The following is a 21152-nucleotide window of genomic DNA, read 5'->3' on the forward strand; positions in this document are numbered from 1 at the left end:
GTGAAGAATAAAAATTCCAGATGGAAGCTTGTGATGAAATCTTTGCTGCCAATAAGCGAGAGGGTGTTTAAAGCAAAAGTAGGGAAAGATGGAAGGACTTAAAAGGCAAGACAAAAATCTCAGGAGGGATAAATTAGTTAATCTCTACAGGATTCATCAGCTATCTGAAAACCTCAGAGATAATTTTCCCCCTCTTTAAATATAGTAATTTGTCTGTTTCATTTGGGAACTTTATTGCAAGCTCCCATGTGTATTTCATGACAGACTGCCTGGAGCAACCATAGTCCCTGCTCCTCTGATAAAAAGTATCTAAGTTCCCCTGTTTTGTGATTTAGGTTTGTGAGGAAATAACAAGGCACAAACCTGAACCTCACCTTCCCCTAAGCCTGCCTTGCTCCTCCTGCTTGTGGTAGCACAGGGTGACTATGTTGTCAACATAGGGGTGTTTTATTTATTTTAGAAATTTAACATCAAAATCAGCCTGTTGCTTAATCAGCAAATACTGGGCAATTACCTGTCGGCTCTTTTTTTTTTTTTTCCATTTTTTTTTTTCTCCATTTCATCAAATGACGTCAAACTAACTCCATGGATATTCGGGCGTGGGAGCGGATTTTGCCATAGCAGTGTACTGATGCGTGGTTCATGGTGGCGGCTCCTCCGCGTGGCAGGTGAGTGACCGGTTACCTCAGCCTGGGTTTCAGAGCCGAGTGCAGAAAACGTTGTGTCACCGTTAGCAAAAGCCGTCCCAGTAACAAGCCACAGTCTGTTTTCCCGGACTGTACACAGGCTGGATTCCCAGTTATCCCGGGGTGTTGAAGGAGCCTGGAGCTTGTTTACTGAGAGCAGTGTCACTGCGAGCTGCCCCTGCCCGCCCTGCGGTTGCTGTCCGGGCCCTCCCCGCCGGCCTCGCACACCGGCGCTCCCGTACTCCGACGGGGCACCGAAGCGCGGCCCCCCGAGCGCCGCAGCTGGTGCCGGGGAGCGCGGCCCTGTCCCCTGGGCTGGAGCAAGTGACAAAAATGATAAAGTATGTGCGCCAGCGCTGGGGTTCGCGTTTCAAAGGGCGTTAGGATACAAACGGCGGTTTTCCATCAAGCTCTTGTTTCAGCACAGGAGTGCCGACAGCGCCGGTTTGCAGATGGTTCTGCTGCGCTCCGTGCCTCGCCCCCGTCCTCCTCCAGGCAGGGCTCGACGCCGCCCTCTGCTTGCCAACCTAACGCCTGGGGCGGCTCCCTGCTCCCGCTGGCCGGCCCAGCCGCCGGGGGAACCGGCCACTACCTGTGCGCACGAATTCCAGAGATTCGAAAGCCATCCCGAAGGCTCCAGCGCAGTGCCCCCCCTCCCCGGGCAGCACGTGGGCCGGGCCGCGCCCCCGCCCCCCCGCGCGGCCCGCCGCTGGGCGAAACCACCTGGCTCGGGGCGGGGGCGCCCCTTTCCCACCGCGATCCGCCCCTTTAAAGGGGCGACGGCCCCGCGGAGCGGTGCGGTGCGCTGCCTGTGCCGCCAGCCCCGCTCCGCCAGCCCCGCTCCGCCAGCCCCGCTCCGCGCCGGGCGGGACGGAGCCGCCGCGGAGGCCGCCAGGTGAGTGAGCGGGGGGCGGGAAGGACGGGCAGTCGTTGCCCGTTTAGGGGCCTCCCACGTCGCTCCGCCATGTTCGGAGGCCCGCCCCTGCCGGGGGCTCCCTCACCGCCCCCCCGCTCGCCCCCAGGGCCTTGAGGAGCCGCCGCGGGGACGCGCTCCCGCCGCTCCCGGCTGCGCCGCTCCCGCCGCCTGGGCCGCGGGGCCGGCCGCCAGGTGAGCGGCGCGGGGATCCCGCTGTGGCCGCCGCGGAGGGTCGGCGGCGCCGCGCCGGTGCTCGAGCGGCCGCGGCGGGGGAGGGCGGGGCGCGACCCCCGGGGCGGCGGGCCGGGAGCGGGGCCGCGGGCCGCGTCTGGGAGGGCGCCGGCCTCGGGGCGTTATGTAAGGGCGGGGGCGCCCGGCCGGCGGCCGGGGGAGTGAGCGGGGCGGGGGCCGTGCCTTGCCGCGCTCCCCCGGGGAGGCGGGCGGGCAGCGCCGGGTTTCGGCGCGCTGGGCTGGGCTGCGAGCCGGCGAGACCGGCCGGTGGCTGCGGCTCGGGGGTGACTCATCGCCGGGCGGGCGGGGACGCGGGCGGCGCCGGGCCGGGGGGCGGCCGCGGCGGGCCGGTCTGCGCCGGGCCCCTGCAGAGCCTGCCCGTGGGGGCTGGGCACCAGCGTCCCGGCCGTGAGCAAAGTTGTGGGGCGGGAGGGGTCGGGTATAACTTTGCTTTCGATGGGAGGAATGGAGCGTGACAGCCGAGAGCGCAGCCCGTGGTACGTACATCTTGGCTGCTTCCCAGCTTTGGGAGAGCATCCCTGTTCGGTTGAAGGTGTACTAGCGTCGCTGTTAGTGAAAGATTGCCATCAATTGTACGAGATCCACGCCATCGCTGTTTTTTCCTGAGTGTACTCTCGATTGTCCCCAAAATCATCCCAACTCTGTCAAAGGTTTAAGCTGAGGGTTTTTTTTCAAAGTAAAAGACTTAGCCAAAGACTACAGGTATTTAAATCCAAAGAAGTGAAACATCCGTTTGAATCTCTCGTAGCTCTTTATCAAATTCAGGCATTTTTTAAGAACTTTAAATGTGGGCTGTTATTTTTCTTTTTTCTGTGAAGACCTGATACTAAAGTGTTCTTTTCCTGTTTTGGATTTCCTAGCAAAGATGCTGAGTTTCTTCCGACGAACCCTTGGGCGGCGGTCTATGCGTAAGCATGCGGAGAAGGAACGGCTAAGAGAGGCCCAAAGAGCTGCAACCCACATCCCTGCAGCTGGGGATGCAAAATCCATCATTACCTGCCGAGTGGCGCTGCTGGATGGAACAGATGTCAGCGTGGACTTACCGGTACGAGTGATGCAAGCTTATTTTTTAAATATGGTTGGCTTATGTCAGTCTGTCTGCTCTCTTTGCTGCTTACAAGTTAGGTAAAGGCGTATCTATTTGTTGTAGCAACTGACCATGCGATTTGACATCCACTCAGTTACAAGTCATTGAAAGGCGCTGAAAGAATAGTTATCTTTGTTATTCACTGAAGCTGGAGAGGGTGTTTTGTTAGATGTCATTGTGCCTTATACACTGAACACTTTCCAGCATGTTACTGTAGTTGTTGTGCCAAGGCCTAATTCAGGGTGTTTTGGGTGAATTGGATTATCTTTGTGCTGAGCTGGGCATGCATCTTGAGAAGGAAGGTAAATTTCCTGGTGTAACTCTGTTGAGGGGGAGGGATGAGCAGAAGTACTAGCAGTAATTTCTGCGTGGATTTTGTTTTGATTTGGTCAGAGATGGGTGCAGTTTTTAACGCTTACTCGAGAAGGGAGGGGAAAAGAAGAATTCTGTTTCCTCCTTCTCCTTTAGGGCAGATTATATAGCAGGGATTGTCTCATACCATAGTGCTTTATTGGGAGTGAGGTGTTAGCCACTGTTTTACATTTCTAAAGCTTCCTTAATATATACGTGCTCGTTCTGTTCTGCTTAATTATATACCTGATTTTGACCCATAGGATGAACAGTAGCAGTAGAAGTGATGTGCTCTGTTTTTTCCATTACCATGTGTTATAGTTGTTAACGTCTTGTTTTGAGCTCATATAGGTGAGCTAGGAAGCTGTGGGTCTGAGACCTCCTGACTAGTTCCGTAGGATTTTGGCTGCAGTAATAGTTGTGCTGATGTTGGAGCTGCTGGTTAGAAAGAGCATGTGGAGCGACCATTCTTGAAACATCTTTTCCTTCCCCCCCTTTTTAATTTTAAGCACAATTCTAGAGCGTTTATAATGTTAGGTAGTCTGAGGAAGGCTCAACTTGCTAGAGCATCAAGCAGTGCTGTTGACATAGTGAGCAGTAATAACTCCTGCAATATCCAGAGCCCCAAGTAATCTAGGGTTGAAGAAACTGTTTGGCATCTTTATTTGTGAAGTGACTACGCAGATAAGCGTTTACAGAGGGCAGTAGAACTGATTTGTATGTCTCTGAAACAATGGAATGAACATATCTAGTGTGGCTTAGTGCCTAGGATGTTTGATGTGAGGCCAGGAATGCCCACAAACACTTTATAGCAAGAGTTACACTTAAAAAGTACTCGAGCTTAAATTGGTGTCTCCACATAACCAGAGTGGTAATCCTTGAGGCTGGAGTTGGCTTTGTACGCAAATTCCTGGTGCCTCTAACAACATTTCTAAGGCCTTGAGGAGCATAAATTGAACCTGAAAAGGTGTCACGACCTACCGTCTGGACTATGAAACTTAGAATGGAGTTCAGTAGTAACTATTCATTTCTACAGGATGCTTTTTTCGCTCTTGCTTTTTTTTCTTTGTTAGCCAGTATAAAGCTTTGTCTGTGCTTATCTAAGTTGTAGGTAACAGTAAACAAATATGCTAAATCAGCATACCAGATGCAGTAATTGCAGTGCATCGTCAGTGGCTGGCAGGTACCAGTTCCTTTGGTGATTAAAATACAATAAATTAAAAGATCAGATTAAATGTTTCATTTCAGACTCCTTAATGTGTTTGTTCTTGTGTCTCCACTTGCATTGTTCATATTTTGAAGTTGACTCTTAAAAGAGGAAAGAAAAAAGGGACGGTGGGCAGGGGATGAAGGGAGGGTGCAGAATTGTGGCAAAACAACATTGCTTCATTGCTTTCTAAAATCTAAAGCTAAATTAAAAATATATTTGTGTGTATCTAGAAATATTTTTTTTCTTTTACAAAAACTTTCCTTGAGAATCATCGTCCTGTTGCAGCTAACACCTTCACCTTTTCCAAGACTGGTTCTGTTAGTTTGTTGGCTGTAGATTTGGTTTAAAATGAACTCTTGTTATCTCAAAGAGGTGCCCTCGGGTCTGCCAGTTCAGTTGTGCGTAGTCCCATTGTCTATCTATGTTCTGTGAGATTGTTTTATTAAAAGAAAAAAAATAACAGAAAGTGTTTCTTAAGACTGAATCACTTAGCAAACAGGTTAGTTCACAGCCAGAGAAAGAGGTGCCTTGGCAAGAATGAATGCCATACCTTTTTTAATCTGTGGCTGCATAAACACTTTACAGTGGCATAAGTTGTTGCTGCCACAGGAGGAAAAGATGTTGCTTTCGTTATTGCGTTTGTCCTTGTTTTCGCATACCCCTTGGCAGAAGAAACAGTTTTTTGGCAGCCAGGCAGTAAGCTAAGTCAAGAAAATGCTGTGGCTGAAAATAATCGGTATAATTTCGTTATGTTAGTTTCCAGCTGGAGTGATTCTCCAATCTGGTTCCCCATGTGCCTCCCCAAATGTGGTGAAGAAGTGTTTAGAGGTGGTATCAGGCTTATGCTTGCTTAAAATCCTTGTCGAGCTATACCCTCACAGTGAATTTGCTACTGAAGAAAGACTATTGTCAGGTTAAGGTCATTCTTATAATTGAATCTGAGATTGCTGAATTTCTGGTTAAATTTAAAAAAAAAAAAGGGGGGGGAGGGAGGGGGAACCCCCAACCACAGGGAATGTTATCACGTAAACCAAACATGTTTCAGCGTCTTTATAAGCAGAGACTGATGCTTTTATGAATATTGACAATGAGACAGAAGGGACATGTTGTAAATGATTCAGCTGATATTTAATTATTGAACACAGAGCCAGGATTTGAGTAGTAAATGTGCTTTTTGTCCACTGATCTTATCTGTGGTGTCTGTCAAGCCACTTAATCTGTGTGCTTTTCTATTTCTTCTGTTGTTTTTAATTACAGAATTGCCTGACTTGAGCTGTTCATCAAAGCTACAGTCCTACTCCAGTACATAGACTGGATCCTTTTTAAGTATCTACTTATTTTGTAGTCGTGTCAATGACTGAAGGATATCAGTGTTATATATACTATTTAGTGTCGTTTTGATATGTTCAGAATAGGAGGCATGATTTGAGTGAGTTATCAATGTTTTTGGGGGGCAGTTTGAAAGATGTGGGATTTTTCCCCCCTCCCAGCTTCATCTCAGATTCTAAAGTTGTGTTTTGACCTGGTGGTTTTCCTCGTCTATTACCACTTGTTTGAAGCTTCATGTTTGTCTGAATGCATTCAGTAATTTTGACAGACCTAAGTGCTTAATGAAATACTAGAGAAAATTACTGTTTCTTTACCCATGAAACGTTTTTGTAAAATACAGGGCGTCTGTTAACTGTGTTGCTGTTGATGTTCATCACGCACAATGTTTTACTGTTGACTTACCTCGAGTTCAACTTGGATGAAAGTCAGGTTGTGCTTTTTCTTCTAATTGCTTAAGAATAATGGGTGGAATGTTTGCTTACTGGTATGAGTGGTGAGAGGACAAGAACTCTGTTTTGCTGACATCCCTTATCTTACTTTTAATCCTGTTCCCATGCAAAACTAAACTCCCATCTTCCCCCACTGCACCTGTGGAATTTCCAAAAGCTCAAAAGCCATGAAGAGCCCTAGTTTGGTACCTGAAGACTCACTTGTACTCATCTGGGCTCTCAAGGGAACCTCTCAGCAGCTGGAATACTGGCTCTTCAGGTGGCCATGGTTTATAGGGAAGGACAGGTTGGGGAGGGGGAGGGCATCATAGTGGTGTTTTTCCTTGAAAGCTGCTTTTAATTGGAGTCACCAACAGCTTATGAAATACTCGTGAACAAAAGTGTTTGTCAAGAATTTCAAATAAAGTGCTATTTTGAGTACTGGAGGGGGCTCCAGAGGATTTTTAAATCAAAAGATCTAAAAATTGAGTGTTTGTTGGGATAATCAATTTTATGCTATACATAGTAATTAATGGGGAGAGGGGAAAGATAACCTAGATGAAGGGGAAAAATGGCAAGAGAAATAATGTAAATTACAGGGATACACTTGGCATATGTACCTTTTAAAAAATTTGTGGATAGCTTTCTGTGGGGGAACAAGGTCAGCCGTACAGTAGCAACAGATAGTAAGTATGGGGTCTTATAGAAGCAGCACTGTAATTTCTGGAAGCCAGAGGTGTTTTGGTAAAAAAAACACAAACACACAAAAAACCAAAAACACCAAACAAAAAACCACCATCTGATCCCGCTTAACCCGTAATTTACATAATCTTCTCATGGACAATAGAGCATTAATTGTATTCCAGGCTCTGTACATGTAACCTAAGTTTTAGGCAAAACCTTTCTAGTGGTACAAGGTGAAAGACACAAATTATAAGAATGGATGCTCTCTGAGTAGTTTTTAATCTCAGAATATTCCTTATTTATGCATGCATGAAATGTAATATGGAGATTGCAAAATGAGATGATTTTGTCCTTAGTATAATGAAGTATTTTTGTTAAAGTAAGGTCTTGTATAAACCAGTGCAAGGGCTGTGTGGAATAGCAGGAACTAGTTAAGCTGTTTATGGTTTTGGAGTAATGCTTACAAAATAAGATAAAAAGGACTGTATTTGTAGTGATTATTTTAAATAAAATTAAGAAGTCTATATGGAATGCCAAAAATGTTGCCAGCAAACTGTTAATGAGTGCGGATGGCTTTTTGTGTAGAGGGAGATGATCTGTGTTTATCCGACTACAAGATCAGAGATGTATTGTGATAGTTGATTACTGATTACTCAGTAATCCATTCTGGTGTTTATTAAAAGCTTGTAGAGTATTTGTGGGTACTTGCTGAATATTTGTAAATAAATCTGAAATACATAATGCTGTCTGTGGCACAGGTGCTGATTAAAAAGAAAATCTAGTAATGCTAAAAACATTGGAAAATCAGTCATGAAATAAAATGAGTAACCTTATTGTCCAAGGCTGGCTTTTAAATTTTCAAAATAATGCTCAGCTGACAAAAGTAAAGAATAAATAAATACTTGCTTGCGTGCGCGTGTGTGTTAAGATTATAAAGTTTTGGATTAAAACTTCTTTTCCCACGTGGTCTTTGTGTTAAACTGTTGACACACTTTTGGCTATTAGCTTAAACAACTGAAAGACCTTTAGGGGACTGAAATTGGAAAAATTGATCCTAAGCTGAGTCTTACAAGGCCGAGGTGCTGTCTGTGCGGTGTAAGGGGGCCCAGCCACAGAGCAGGTTGATCCAGCGCTCCCTGGGGTGCCAGGCTGAAATGGTACTGAGATCGCTGCGCTGGTCCAGCACTTGTGAGCAGCAGCAGAACTGCGGAGTTGTGCTGGGAGCCCAGTCACTCTGGGTGAGCAGAAGGTGAGCGTGCCAGCCTTGCTGCAGCGCACCCACGGAGCCCTGCTGCGGTCGGGAAGGGAGGACGGGAGCAGCTGGAAGCGAGCTGTGGCTGCTGGCAGTCATTTGTTCGGCCTGCAGTGTGCTGCCGAGTGATCCCGGGCATGGTGCTCCAGGCTGGTTTAGTTGCCTGAAGGTTTAGCATTCTTAACTTGCAGCGTAACTGCAATTTTTTTCCGAAGCCCCCTGCTTTCCTGCTGAGCTGCCCCTGTAAAGAGCACGCTCAAAAGTCTGAGACCCTCATATGCTCTTAACCAGACGGCTCCTGAGAAACCTGCAGGTGCAACACCAAATAAAACCAAAATGTTGGAGAATATACTGGGGGGAAGGTATTGAATCTCTAAACCTTAATGCTGGGCAAACAGTTTGGATATATTCTGTATCAGAAAGAACATTAAGAGGTAGAGTCAGGCAATCTATTAAACCAAATGTGTAACTGGAAGATACAAACTTTCTAGGAGAGGAAAAACAAAGAGTCTTCTGGCAAAAAAAAAATACGTTTTGAATCTGTATTTTTATGTATAGGGTCAATAAGCCTAAGCATAATACGTTAAAACCCTTCTATACAGTGTTCTAATAAACACACAATTATGGAGGGTATTGAAATCACTTCTTTGTAAGGATTTTTGGGAGATGCCTTGTTCTTTCTCCAGAGAATAACAGAACAAAGTATTTAATCATAAATGCTTATCTTCCTATATCTGGGAGAGAGTGAGTAAATAGAAGAATTGATAAGCTCTGTCTCTGGAGGTAGAAATTCTCTGCAGCATTCCAGCCTGCAGTGCTTTTTACTCCATACAAGAATATATGGTGCATGTTGTCAAAGGCTGGGAATAAACCAGAGAGAGAAGCTGAACTGGTGTTTTGCTGCCAGTGGCATCTTTAGATGAAGGAGAAAATCGACTGGGGAGTTGGGAAAAGTTATTTGAAAGATCGATGCTTGGAGTTTGAGGAGAGGAGCAATTCCATTTGTAGGTCAGTACTTAAAGCCGTAAGAAGATCAGGATGATACAAATAATGTGTACTTCTAACACTGCCATTGTAAAGATAAGGCGTTTTAACCCTCCAGTTCTCCAGGAAACCTTAATGGTGTTAACTATAGATAGTTTTCATGTTACTGAGATGAAATCCTTTTCCTTTAAAGCTCACTGTGGTGCTTTCTGGTGGCTTATTTTTCAAACCATGTTGTTTGGGAGAAGGGGGATTAACTACATGAAAAAATGGACAGGCTCATCTGCTGCTCCCACAGTGCAACGGTCTGTCAGTGTGCTTAAGTGGCATCCTACCAACTGGGTAGTTGTATATCCTGAATAGGGGTCCCTAACTTCTTGGGGTGGGGGGGTAATTGGAGTCTTGCTGAGGAAACTGGTATGCATATAAATGGTAACCCTCCTGATGAATTGACAAAAACCAGGAAGGGAGATTTTTGCCCTTCAGTAGCTACTGAAGTAGCAACAGCTACCGTTAGTTACTGTTAATAAGCAATATTGACATAATCATCTGAAGAAATCTTCTGACAAATAAGTACAGCTACAAAGACATAAGTCCCATGAAGGTAAAGCCTGTTTTGGGGTTTTTTTTCAGTGTTCAATAGGGACCTCCTTTTCTTCACAAAGAAAAGAAAGAGGAGAAAAATCCTTTTCTTATAAGCATTTTAGTTAGCAAATGGTGGCCAGTTTGGGTTTGTTTTTTTCAAGTTTTGGAAGTATGAAGTACTCTACTGTGATTAAAAACCTGATAACAAACCTTATCAAGTGAGCTGTTCAGCTGGTGACTGCCCAGCACCAGGTCTCATCCCCCCCAGCTGTTGTAAGGCTGTGTTGCTTCACCAGTGCTGGTCTGTGGTGGCTGCTGGCACTGAACATGGCTTTTCCGTCACAGGCAAGCTGTGGGGCGCCGAGACCGTGAGAAGAGGGTATAAACTCTGCCCCTGCTTTTAGGCAGTGAGTGACTGAGGTGCCTGAGCAAAGGGGGAATGTCTCTGTAGCACCTTGTCCCAGCGATGAAGGGACAAACCAGCCTGCCGAGGTGAACCCCAGAGCTGGCTTTACTCATCCTTGCTGCTGAGCTACTGGGGTTGTGTCCAGCCTTTTTAACACCTACTCAGTCAGCAGCCACAGTTACTAGGAGCAGCAGGAAGATGTCATTAGGACTTAAGTTGGGGGCATCCCTTCCACTCAGGGGTGGGGGCTCGATTCATGCCAAAGCAATCAAAAGATGCTTTTGTCTCATTCCAGAGTGTGGCAGAATAAGTAGGTGACCTGTCCTGTATAAAATGATATATTTTCTTTAATTTTCCCAGTTCAGTTACTGATTCTGCTGTTGCTGGTGCTTCCTACAGAGTATGGCAGACTGAGTAAATCAAGTAATTGGGTTTTACAGAATTACAAACCCATGAAGAGTTTAATTTGTGCCCTGAAGGGAGGACCAGCCACTGGCTGGACTGCTTGTGAATGGAATCGTTAATAGTTCATCGGTAACCATTAAACAGCTTGAAAATATTTGTTCTTTGAGAGTAATCTGAGCTCTTCTCCAAGGCAGGTAGTGGTGGGGAGCAGCAGGATAAAAATGTCATTTAAACTGAATGTTGCCATTAGAAAGTTAGGGTAACTCTTCACCAGAAAATGTAATGAAAGTGTAACTGTAACTGTTTTCTGTGTCTTTTGAAAACACTTGAGATAGCAGTTGTATTGTATACAAAGAATTAATTTTGATTTGTAAAACGTGACCATTACAAAGCAATAATCCTTTTGGTTGCCATTTGTTTAAATATGAGGAGGAAGGACTTCATAAGGCTTTAAGAAATAATTTGAATTTCACATTAAGGCAAGTGTGAAACTTTTGCTGACTCCACCAAATACAGCTGATGGTTTAAGTCATATGCAAAGTACTGCATAATGCCATGTTGACAGCCCTGGTGATTAAGTCAAAAACCAACCAGTAGCCCAGCAACTCTTTCCACAGCTGCTCCACTGCTATTCTTCAGGGACTTTCTCCCACATTAGTCATCCTGGGTCCACTTAATCTTTGAGTCCTTTGCCAAGATTACCAAAATGGTGAACATGCTCCGAAACTAATTTGACACTGCAGAATTTTGAACAATGATAAGTTCTGGTTGTTGGTAGTATGTGTAGGAATTCCAGGCTTGAGTTGAAGTGCTCTGTTGCCCGTCCCCGGGAGTGAATTTGGCTGGGATAACTGGTTAATTACAGTTTTAAAAGGTGACATACTGAGTAATTGAGAAAAATCTAAAATGTTCTGCTCAATACAGGGAGATTTTCCTCTAGTTTTAGACAAGCTGCAGAAAGCCTCTTGCAAAATAAAACATATTTTCTAATTTTGCTGTTGCAAATGCTGAATTGATTTCATTTGTATTTCTTATTAAGCAGAATATAACCTGTGTGAGGGGAAATACCAACAGTTCAGTGTCTTACTCTTTCAGGAAAGAGGCTACAGACTCAAATAGTGGAAGAAATGTGTGGTTTTAAATGTAGATAATTTGCCTTAAGGCATCTGTTAGAAGAGTCTGGCTGGTGTTTGAGAAATCTGCTGTTGCCTGAGATGAGAAGTACTATTTTCTTTAAGTCAACAGAAGGAACTTGCCCTGAATGAATCTGATGAGGTCTGCATATCAGCATTTTCTTTACGTGGTGTTTTGTAGGTGCTGTGTGCATGTAAGTTCCCTGCTGGTCTAATTGCCTTCTGTTCCCCCTACCTCCCCCAATACCTGGAAATAAATAGTTGGAGAAGTAGCTTAGGCAGCTTCAGTTTACAGACTTCTCTGAGATTTTGCTTTGAGCTGTGAAATGTCATCTTGGATTTAACTGATGCGTTGAGCAAACCAATGACTATGATTACAGAGTTGAATATAAAATATTTGAAGGTCAGGGTAGAGGAATGTGGCAAAATTACACCTGCTGCTTTATTTACATGAATATTACTCAGTGATTAAGCCAGATTATTTCTGAGAATAAGAATTCGGGCTGGCCCAGAATTTTTGAGAGATGGGCTAAATCTGCTAATTAGTAGCTAACTAAAAAATATGCTTAGAAAGTTAGCCCATTTCTCAAGCTATGAATGTATAAATAAAAAGGTAAAAGATTGCAAGGCAATAGCACTATGGAAATAGAGAAACCTTTAAACTCCTTGCAGAGTAAGCATAAATTTTTTCTGCTTTCTTTGCATTTAAAAACACTTCTTTTCAACACCATGTCTTGTACTCTGACCTACTAATTTATTAATTATCCTTATTACATTTAGGCATTACTAATACTAAGGTATTACTGCTAAACTTTTCTTTCAGTGTGTTACTATAAGGGAGTTCATAACATGAAAAATGTATGTTGTGTAGAAACTGTCCAGTGCTATTTGCATGCCTTCTCTTGTAAAAGATTCAAGAGCTGTTTTAAATCATTGCTGTAAAAATGATGTTTACTTGGGGCCAGAACTAAGATTTTTCATAAATTATGTATATGCATATGCAGTGGCTTTTTACACCTACAAGTGAGTTTTACAAACTTATTTTTGTAAGTGTGTTGTCTTAAGTACTATTAAAGTTACTTGCCCCAGACTGTTTCGTGGCAGTTGTTAAAAGCACTTGCTAATGGAGTGCTATATCCTAACTCAGTGTGCTCTGCTACTTGCTTCAAACCTGGTGAATTGCCTAGATATCAAACAGTAGTAAATTTGTAAGCAATTTGCTGTACTTTGCCTTGAAAATTTTCCAGTACATTAGTTATTGTAATTGTGCTATAGCTGTATTTCCAGTTCTATTGAACTTCGGTGAGTAAGGAAAGCATGAAAGGGATGATGATAAAGTGACGTTGTAACACTCTGTGTTGTGCAAGTCAATGTTGACCTTTTCCAAAAAAGGAGATTATGCAAGTCCTTTAAGGATATTATGTGTGCTCCTTGTGAGGTGTACATTTGCTGTTAAAAACAAAAAGCCATCAAAAAATATGTGAGAAAAAAATAATTTACACATTATGTTTTCAGAAACTTAATTTTGGGATTCTATTACTTTTGGAATTATGATATAAAATGTGTCTAGAAGAAGGTAGATGCTACAGTAAATCTGCCTGCTAAGTACTAAATCCTTTTGTATTTTCAGAAAAAAGCCAAAGGCCAGCTCCTGTTTGAACAGATCATGTATCATCTGGACCTTATAGAAAGCGACTACTTTGGATTAAGGTTCATGGATTCTGCACAGGTAGCGGTAAGTAGCAGTAATTTTTTTCCCCTCTTTTTCTTTTTTAAGCAACACTCTAAAATTAAATATTAATATTGACAAAAATGCTGTAAGAAAACTGCCTTTTTTGAGTTAAATTTTGTGCAGAAGCTCTCTTCAGTTTTAAGTGATGTCGAGTGTAATTCCACCTGGAGCACACAGAAACACTGTTGTTTCTTTGTTTCTTGTCTTTCACTTGTTCCTGTCACGCCTTCTGGTGTCACTAGGCAGGCTGGTCCAGTAGGACCCCAGAGTCTGGTGCATCACGTAGAAATGCTTTCCCCTTCCTTGTTGTGCAAAGTGGAGAAAAGTTTTCCTTTACCAAAGCCATCAACTTTCTCGTCAGCAAAAGTCATCTCGTTAATGTCAGCTTGGGAAATAATCTTGGCAAGAGGGGAATGGATACCTTTGATCTGCTCAAATCAGTTGTGACTTAGACCTGCAACCAGAATTTTTGGGAAGGATTAGGTGTGTTTGTATGTACCAGACAGTTTGAGTAGGGGGTTCTTGCAAGCCTGAGTTTGTGAAGTTTATTGTGTGTTTGTAAAAATGTGACTGCTTTTGAAAACAGAAGCAGAGCGTTGTTTGTCAGAAGTAACCACAGTTCTTTCACTTGCAGGCTGTGGAATTTAATTCTTATGGCCAAGTATTTAATCCTGCCCATGAGGATAGCTGCAAGTTAAGGGAGGTGTTAAACAGGGACTGGGTTTTTTTCTCTGTCCTGTGTCCCTGTAACTTAAACCTGTATTCACTTATCCCAGTGCCCTCAGGTAGAATGAAATCTGAGTTTTCATACTGTGTACGTCAATCTTATTTGTTAGTTGTATGACCTAATGGCTTCTGTGTTTCTAGTCTACTCAAAATTATTTCATGATCAGGATGGCAGTGGTGGCACATATAGTTACTGCTGAGCTAAATACCTGAATTGTTCAAGGTCAGCATTTTGGAGGCAGTGACATACATTCCCTTGCTTCTATGAGGGTCTATGTCTAGAACAATTTGAAGGTGATGTCTTAATTGTTACAGCGTTGTACAATGACCAAAAAACGCCCCAAGCTTGAATCCTTGAAAGAAGCTGACAAGTTTGGACACAGTGTTATCCATCCTAAAGCATGCTTAAAACCTGATGGCCTCTTTTCAAAATTATTGTGATGGAGTTTTATGCTTAGCCTATAATTGCAGAGAACATTCTCTTCAGAGAAAATAATTTCTGTTCAGCATCTGAAACAAACTACATGGCTAGCAGGATTAGCTGCTGCTGAGCTGCAGTTCCTGGTAGTGAAAGTGGTCTTAAACCTCTTGCAGAACAGAGACATATAACACTAAGGAGAAAAAGACCATTACACTAACAGAGGGATGTCACTCAGAACCGTGCATAGCTCTTACCAACAGAAATTGGAAAACAGGTCATTGCATGCCATATTATTTTTATAAAAATCACGTTAGCTGTGTTAAGCATGTGTAGTCTAGGATGTTGAGTACTGATAAGAGTATGACTCTATTGCATTTCTTTTTGCTTCAGGAAAAAAATGATTTTTATGTTTTAGGTGCCCTAACTCAGTTTCTGCCATGTGGCCTCTGAAATATTTCCTTGTGCCTCTAGGTTTTTGTAAGAGTTTACAGTGGGGTAGTTGTAACTGGTGAAACTGTCTCTATGGTAATTTATTTTTTCCTCTTGGTGTTCTGTTAGCAAATAATGTAATTGTGTCTTAAAATGGGGAAATGTTAATCTTTTCTGCCTCAGCAATGGCTTATGGCTTGCTTTTGTCCAGCAAATTGTTACTTCCAATCCAGACAGCACCCGACTGAGTATTTGATACTGCACAATCTACCAGGTACAAGCAATTTCGAACTTAGTGGTTTTTTCTTTTTCTTAACTATGTGTGACTGAAAAGAGGCAGAGTAGAGATAGCGATCTGTTTAAACTGGACTTTAATGATACGCTGTATAAGGAAGCAGAAAAGATTGTGTTTTGCCAGAAGAGCTGAACACAAGAGCCAGAGATAATTGTTTTAAGAAATGAAGAACTGTTGTGATGGCAGCTGTTCTTGCACAGAGGAGCTGGCACATTCTAGCAGAAACCCAATCTGTAGCTGGAAACAAAGACACAGGCTAATCAAGTGACTTGTCAAAGATTATTCAGGAGACCTGTTAAACAGTGTAAGAATCCAGTCCCTTACTATGGACAGAATTGTCTGCTGGCTTTGAAGGGAGATAATCTTGCTGCTGCCCAATTTAAATCTAAGGATATTGCCTTACTAGCTAGTTGCACCTGATGATATAAAAACACTGGTGAACTAGCAACATGTAGTTAAGCAGGGAATTTCTCAATTTTTTAGTTGTTTTAACTACAAGTAAGTTTTCAATAGACTCATTTTGAACAACTGAAGGATAGCTTTTTTTCTTCTTTTGAGCTGCTGAAGCAATTAGTATACTGTTTGAATTTATGATGTGTTGGGGAGTGGGGGGAACTCAGGTAATACAAACTCTTCCTGACGTTTTGAATTTTAGGATTTGTATACTAGCTTCTGTAAAGAAGTTCTTGAAACAAGTGGAAGAATTGTTTTCATGTGACTTCTGTGTTTGTTGCTAGCCTGATGGTAAGGAGTAGATAACCACCACCCCACATCCCCAGTAAGAGGCAGGAGATGGCAAAAGTAGTTATTTGCAAGATTGTCCAGGACATATCAGACTTGGTCTGGCAGCTAAGGGAACGGACTATTAATTTTAGTGTCTTTGATTCAGGCTGACAAACAGCACAGCATGTCCAGTGACACAAAGATGAAGATTGCTGTTAGCTTGGGCTATTTGGCTTCTCCTCTAGCTATGCTAGAGAGGTATTTCTAGTAAGGAGGCACTGAACATTTAACAGGTGGCTAATTTCTAGTTCTGTCATACAGGTCGCAAGCATCAAATACTTGCTGCTCTTAATGGAATTGTACAACACTCTGGCAGTTTTATCTAATGTAGTGCTTAATGCTGAAAACTATTTGTATAGCATTGCACTAAGTATGCACCCATTAACTCCATATAGTATGGGACCAGTTTTAACCCCACTACCTTGCTGAAGAAACACAATTACCTTTTACCTTCTTGAAATGTTACTGAGTTTAGGTTTAGGGTTTTTTGTGTTTTATTTTTGTTTAGTTTCTTCCAGCAGCACACTGTTTTGCTAAGGACTTCCAGTACACTATGCAGTCTGTTGTTCATACTGCTTTTTGTTTAGCAAACTATCTCTGGATTTCAGCAGTAGACTCTGCTGAGCAAACTCTCATCAAAATGTAAACTTCTTTGCCAGGTCCACTTGAATTCCATTTTAAACATTTGGAATAAATCTTAAGTTTCCTGACATCTGTGTGTGTCCGTGCATGTGTTTGTTTTGGTTTGTTTTCCTTTGTTTTGGCCCTGTACCCCCCACCCATTTAAAAGTAGTTTTGTTCCCCTTCTTCCACACACACCCTTACCGTGCAGACAGAGCTCCTGTGGGCAGCAGTGGTAAGAGCTGAGCAGAGTCAAACGCTATCAGTGCCTGTCGCGGGCCTCTCAGTTGCCTTCCCATGGAATGTGGAGGAGATGAGAGAAAACAGAGGGAGATGAAACAGGCGTGCACAGCCAGTCCTGGAACCTAGAAATGGTGCTCTCTGCCATTTGTGTATCTAAATCACCTGCAAGCCTCCCAGTAGGTAGTTCGCAGATTCTTATGGTGGGGGAGGGAGTAAGTAAATTGTCTCTTACAGCAAGTGAGTTTGTGGAATAAGAAGACAGATTGTATCATTTCCTTAGAGAAACAAACAAAAAATTGCTCAGCTCCATTTTGCTCCTAGTGTAAGCAAAGTTGACATAAATATTTTTTTCATTCTTCCTTAAGCTTCCTGCTTTATTTAAAAAATATGTTAGCTAGCTTTCTGTAGCTACTTTGTTTTCATGGGTAATGAGAGCATTTTCAGCTGTGTGCAGAGCTGTGGTAGATGGTTTAGTTGTTCTGATCTGCAGCTAATCTATCAATCACTGTATATCCTGCCTGTGTTACAGGCTGACTTTACACACTCTCTGCGGAAGGCAGGGCTGCTCTGAAGACAGGAATGTGTTTGCACTTGGCATTGCAACCTGAAAATACCGGTTCTTTCTCATACCCCTGTTGCTTTTCTGTCCTCTGTGAGGCCTACTGTGAACTTCGTGGCATGCAGTTAATAAAATGAGTGTTCCTAAGTGTATAATTCATCTGTATTAGTTGCAAGGTGACATTTGGGATTGATCAGATGAGGTGGTGTTACTTGGGCATTGTGAACCGTGCAAGACGTGGTGTGAGTTTGTTCTGGCTGTTGGGTCAGTGCAATTACGTTCAATAGGGTGCTGTGTTTACTGCTTAACTGAGTCATCTCCCTCGGAGGAGGGAGCTGCTCACTGTGCAGAGCGTTTGGTAGTAGGTCTCTACCGCTAGCTGTATGTTAGCTTTCCAGCTTTCTCTTTAATTCCTGTATAAACTCTTCAGCAGTGGGAGTATATGCAATTATTTTAGGGAGCATAGCATATACGTGTAGGTGTTTCTTTCAACGTGCCATCTATAGCTTATTTTTCACATGCTGTTGTGCACAGTATAAGTGAAGCCATTATTTTGGCTTCACGTCTAGTGTATAGCTTATAATTAGCATTAGCAGGTGAGGCAGTAACTTCTGTCCTCCCACGTGACAGTTGCTAAAATGTCACCTGTGAATAGATTCTAGAGAATTAGGTAGACCTGACCCAGACATAGACAGCTTTGCTGTTACTACCCTTGAGTCATCTAGAGAAAATGCCTGAAAGCCCACAATATTTATTGTGTCTCTCCCACCCCAAGTAAACACTGCACGCAACCAAGTGCCAGTCTCCAGCTATGATTTATGCCTCTCTGGCACATTGTCACTGGCTGACCTACTAATATGTGAATTAAGTGTTTGTTTGGACAGGATGAAAATTTTAGTAATTAAAATAGTTTGTTAGTACATTTTTGTTTTTGAAGTAGTTAATGCTTTCTTGAGGATTGGCTTTAAATAGGGCACTGCAGGATGTTTCTGTTGTTCAAAACTGACATTTTGCATTACAAAGTTTGAGTGAAAGGATCTTTGATGAGCACTCAGAGCTATGAATTGTGAAAGATTTGAATTAGGTTGTTTTAGAGAACTACTTGTTATTCCAAGATAGTCTTCACTAACAAATAGGTTTTTTTCCTTTTCTGTTCTTTCTGTGTTATTTCTGTGTTGATAATTCAATGAAAGTAATTTCTTTTTCAGCATTGGCTGGACAACACAAAAAGCATTAAAAAGCAAGTTAAAAGTAAGTGTCCTTTCTGTTTTCTTTTGGGATCTCATATTGAACATACAGGAGGCACAGAGTTGAAACTGGGGGGGGGGGGGGGGGTGGGGGGAGTCAGTGTCCTATGGGGGGTGACAAGACCTGGTGACAAAACCCCAGCATGGCACTGGTGATTGTTTAATGACGTCTTCCCTCTGTGTAGCTCATATTACTTCAGTCTAATGTCCTTAATTAAACATGTTATAGGCTCATTAATTATAGTTTAAATGGAGTGAAGGCAGCTGAAGGTGTTTTAGTGTTATAGATCATTATTCTGACTATGGGAAAACTTTTCTTGGAGCCTCCAACCTTGGGGAAGTTGTGAGTGCCCAAATCTGTGTTTGGTCCACCAAGTGCTTACCTGCTGCACAAAGGTTTAGGGTGGCCTGGTTGTTTCAGTGGTGTGTGCTTGGGTAAGCTGTGACATCGGCTGATTTTATGTTTAGCAGCTTCCTTGCTCTGCGCTGTGGGAAGTCTTCAGGGATTTGTGGAGCTGTATAAATACAACAGAGGTTTTGGAAGCACCGAGAGAGAGAAAATTCCTCCTGTCAAATGCAGGAATCAGCAGAGTGCTGCACATTTTTAAAGAACGGTTAATCCATCCTTTTGCTGAATTAACTCTTTAGTTTCCAGAAAATATGATTCTTCCACAGAGGGTCTGTTAAATCCCCCTGAAATATGTCTAAACTTCTGTGGAATAAAGGGGTCTGAGTCGTCAGCAGTGCATTTTTCCCAGAGCCCTGGGAAGTGATTACAGAGACCAACAGAATTCTTGGGGGTTTGGTCAACTGCAGAGCTTTCTTGGTGATGGATACAGTCCTTAAATATAGGGATTAACCAAGATTTGTGTGCTTTTGGCAGGACAAATCAACTTAATGTGATATGACTGTGGATTGACTTGTAACATAGTTTTATATGTTGTGCATATTTAAGTATTCTTTCATCCTGATGATTTTCATGCATTTCCCTGTCACAAAGGAATTCCTGCCTTAAGTTCCTGTGGTAGGACAGAGCCGATTTCAGTCAAGTGTTGTGATGTGATTGTGTGTAATAAAAAAATAAGATGTCTTGTCCAGTAACTGTTACCACTGTCTTGAACGAATTCTGCTTTGCAGTTGGCCCACCGTACTGTCTGCATTTTCGTGTAAAGTTTTACTCATCAGAGCCCAACAATCTACGTGAAGAGCTGACAAGGTAAGAGGGAGTTTGTGAGAGAGAGAAACACCCAAATAAGGGCAGGAAAGTGTTTCTGTGGTATTTATTTAAACAGTTGTATGATGCTTTTTGGAAAATTTCTTAGCGCTTCTTGCTTGCTTGGCTTTTTGTAAATGTTTCTAATGTAGCTCTTGTGAAATAAATGAGCTTTAATATAGAGAGATCTATATATTTACTGTGTTACTTGACGCACCATTTATCATTAGGCAAATCTGGCAACTGATTTGAGTAGCTTATACACAATGGGCAGAGGTTTTTACTAGAAAGAACAGACATTTTCTTATTCTTAAGCTGCATTTAGTTGCAACTGTACACAGTCATCCTGTCTCTTTAGGGAGAAAAGCATTGAATTGCAAGTTAGAGCTTCTCTTTGACAAAAATAAGTTCAGTTAACATTTCATTATTTCTGTGGTCTTTGCGGAGCTTACGGAAAGGGAAAACAGTATTTTACTACCATGTTGAAATGTGAGTTGACAGTACTAAATGTGTAGGATTGTAGTATCAGGTGAGCAGCAGTTTCTGGTGATTAAAGCATTTCACAGATCCATTCATAATGCTGTGTTTCATGTCGGACTGAGACATCCTTGGGGTGCTTTGGAAGCAAACACAACCTACCATCTGTCAGTATAAATCCATTGTAAAAGGCAACATTTCTTTGCAGTCACCACTGCTGGTGATCTGTTTTGGCGAGAAAACAAAATTACTTGATAGCTGAAGATGCTTCGTACCCTCAGCCATTTGTAAGAGCATGAAGTGCATTTGTTTGTTGTACAGGTTTATGTCCGTGTGGATGTTCAAGTTGTGCTTTAGCCAAATCCCTAGGAGTGCTACCAGGAAGATTATAGTAGCATTACCCCTTGCAGCCATATGTACCCTGTGCAGCTTCATACTTACATGTAGTAACATAATGTTATAACTGCCTTTCTGTAATGTTTTCCTGCTGATCTGGGAAGAATGTTTTGCCTCACCATTTGTGTTCCTGAATAAACATTTAACTATCTTTAAAAGTAGTAACCATAGACAAAATTCAGACCTACATCTGTACCTACCACTATGAAATGTTTTCATCCATCCTGACTGAGTTCTGCCAGTCAGACCTTGCTATACAGGTTTTAGCAGGGCAGACCTGAAACCTGAGGGCTTTTAAACCC

The 21152-nt window shown here is 42.7% G+C and overlaps 1 protein-coding gene across 7 annotated transcripts in view; it reads left to right on the plus strand.

The window, feature by feature from the left end:
• The first annotated feature begins 626 nt into the window (after positions 1–626).
• Positions 627–21152, plus strand: part of EPB41L5 (erythrocyte membrane protein band 4.1 like 5) — a 60938-nt gene continuing 40412 nt past the window's right edge. The window contains exons 1-5 of one of the 7 annotated variants that reach the window (XM_027804439.2): positions 627–668; positions 2715–2899; positions 13339–13443; positions 18726–18768; positions 19902–19980. In XM_027804439.2, coding sequence (XP_027660240.1) covers positions 632–668; positions 2715–2899; positions 13339–13443; positions 18726–18768; positions 19902–19980 — 449 coding nt within the window. In that variant the 5' untranslated portion in view covers positions 627–631. Of the gene's footprint in view, positions 669–1448; positions 1582–1639; positions 1795–2092; positions 2118–2254; positions 2331–2714; positions 2900–13338; positions 13444–18725; positions 18769–19901; positions 19981–21152 lie in introns of those variants that run through there. The other 6 variants (XM_055718378.1, XM_055718377.1, XM_055718373.1 and 3 more) reach the window with 6 other exon arrangements.

Source organism: Falco cherrug, chromosome 8, assembly GCF_023634085.1.
Source record: "Falco cherrug isolate bFalChe1 chromosome 8, bFalChe1.pri, whole genome shotgun sequence".
In the NCBI taxonomy this organism is placed as follows: Eukaryota; Metazoa; Chordata; class Aves; order Falconiformes; family Falconidae; genus Falco; species Falco cherrug.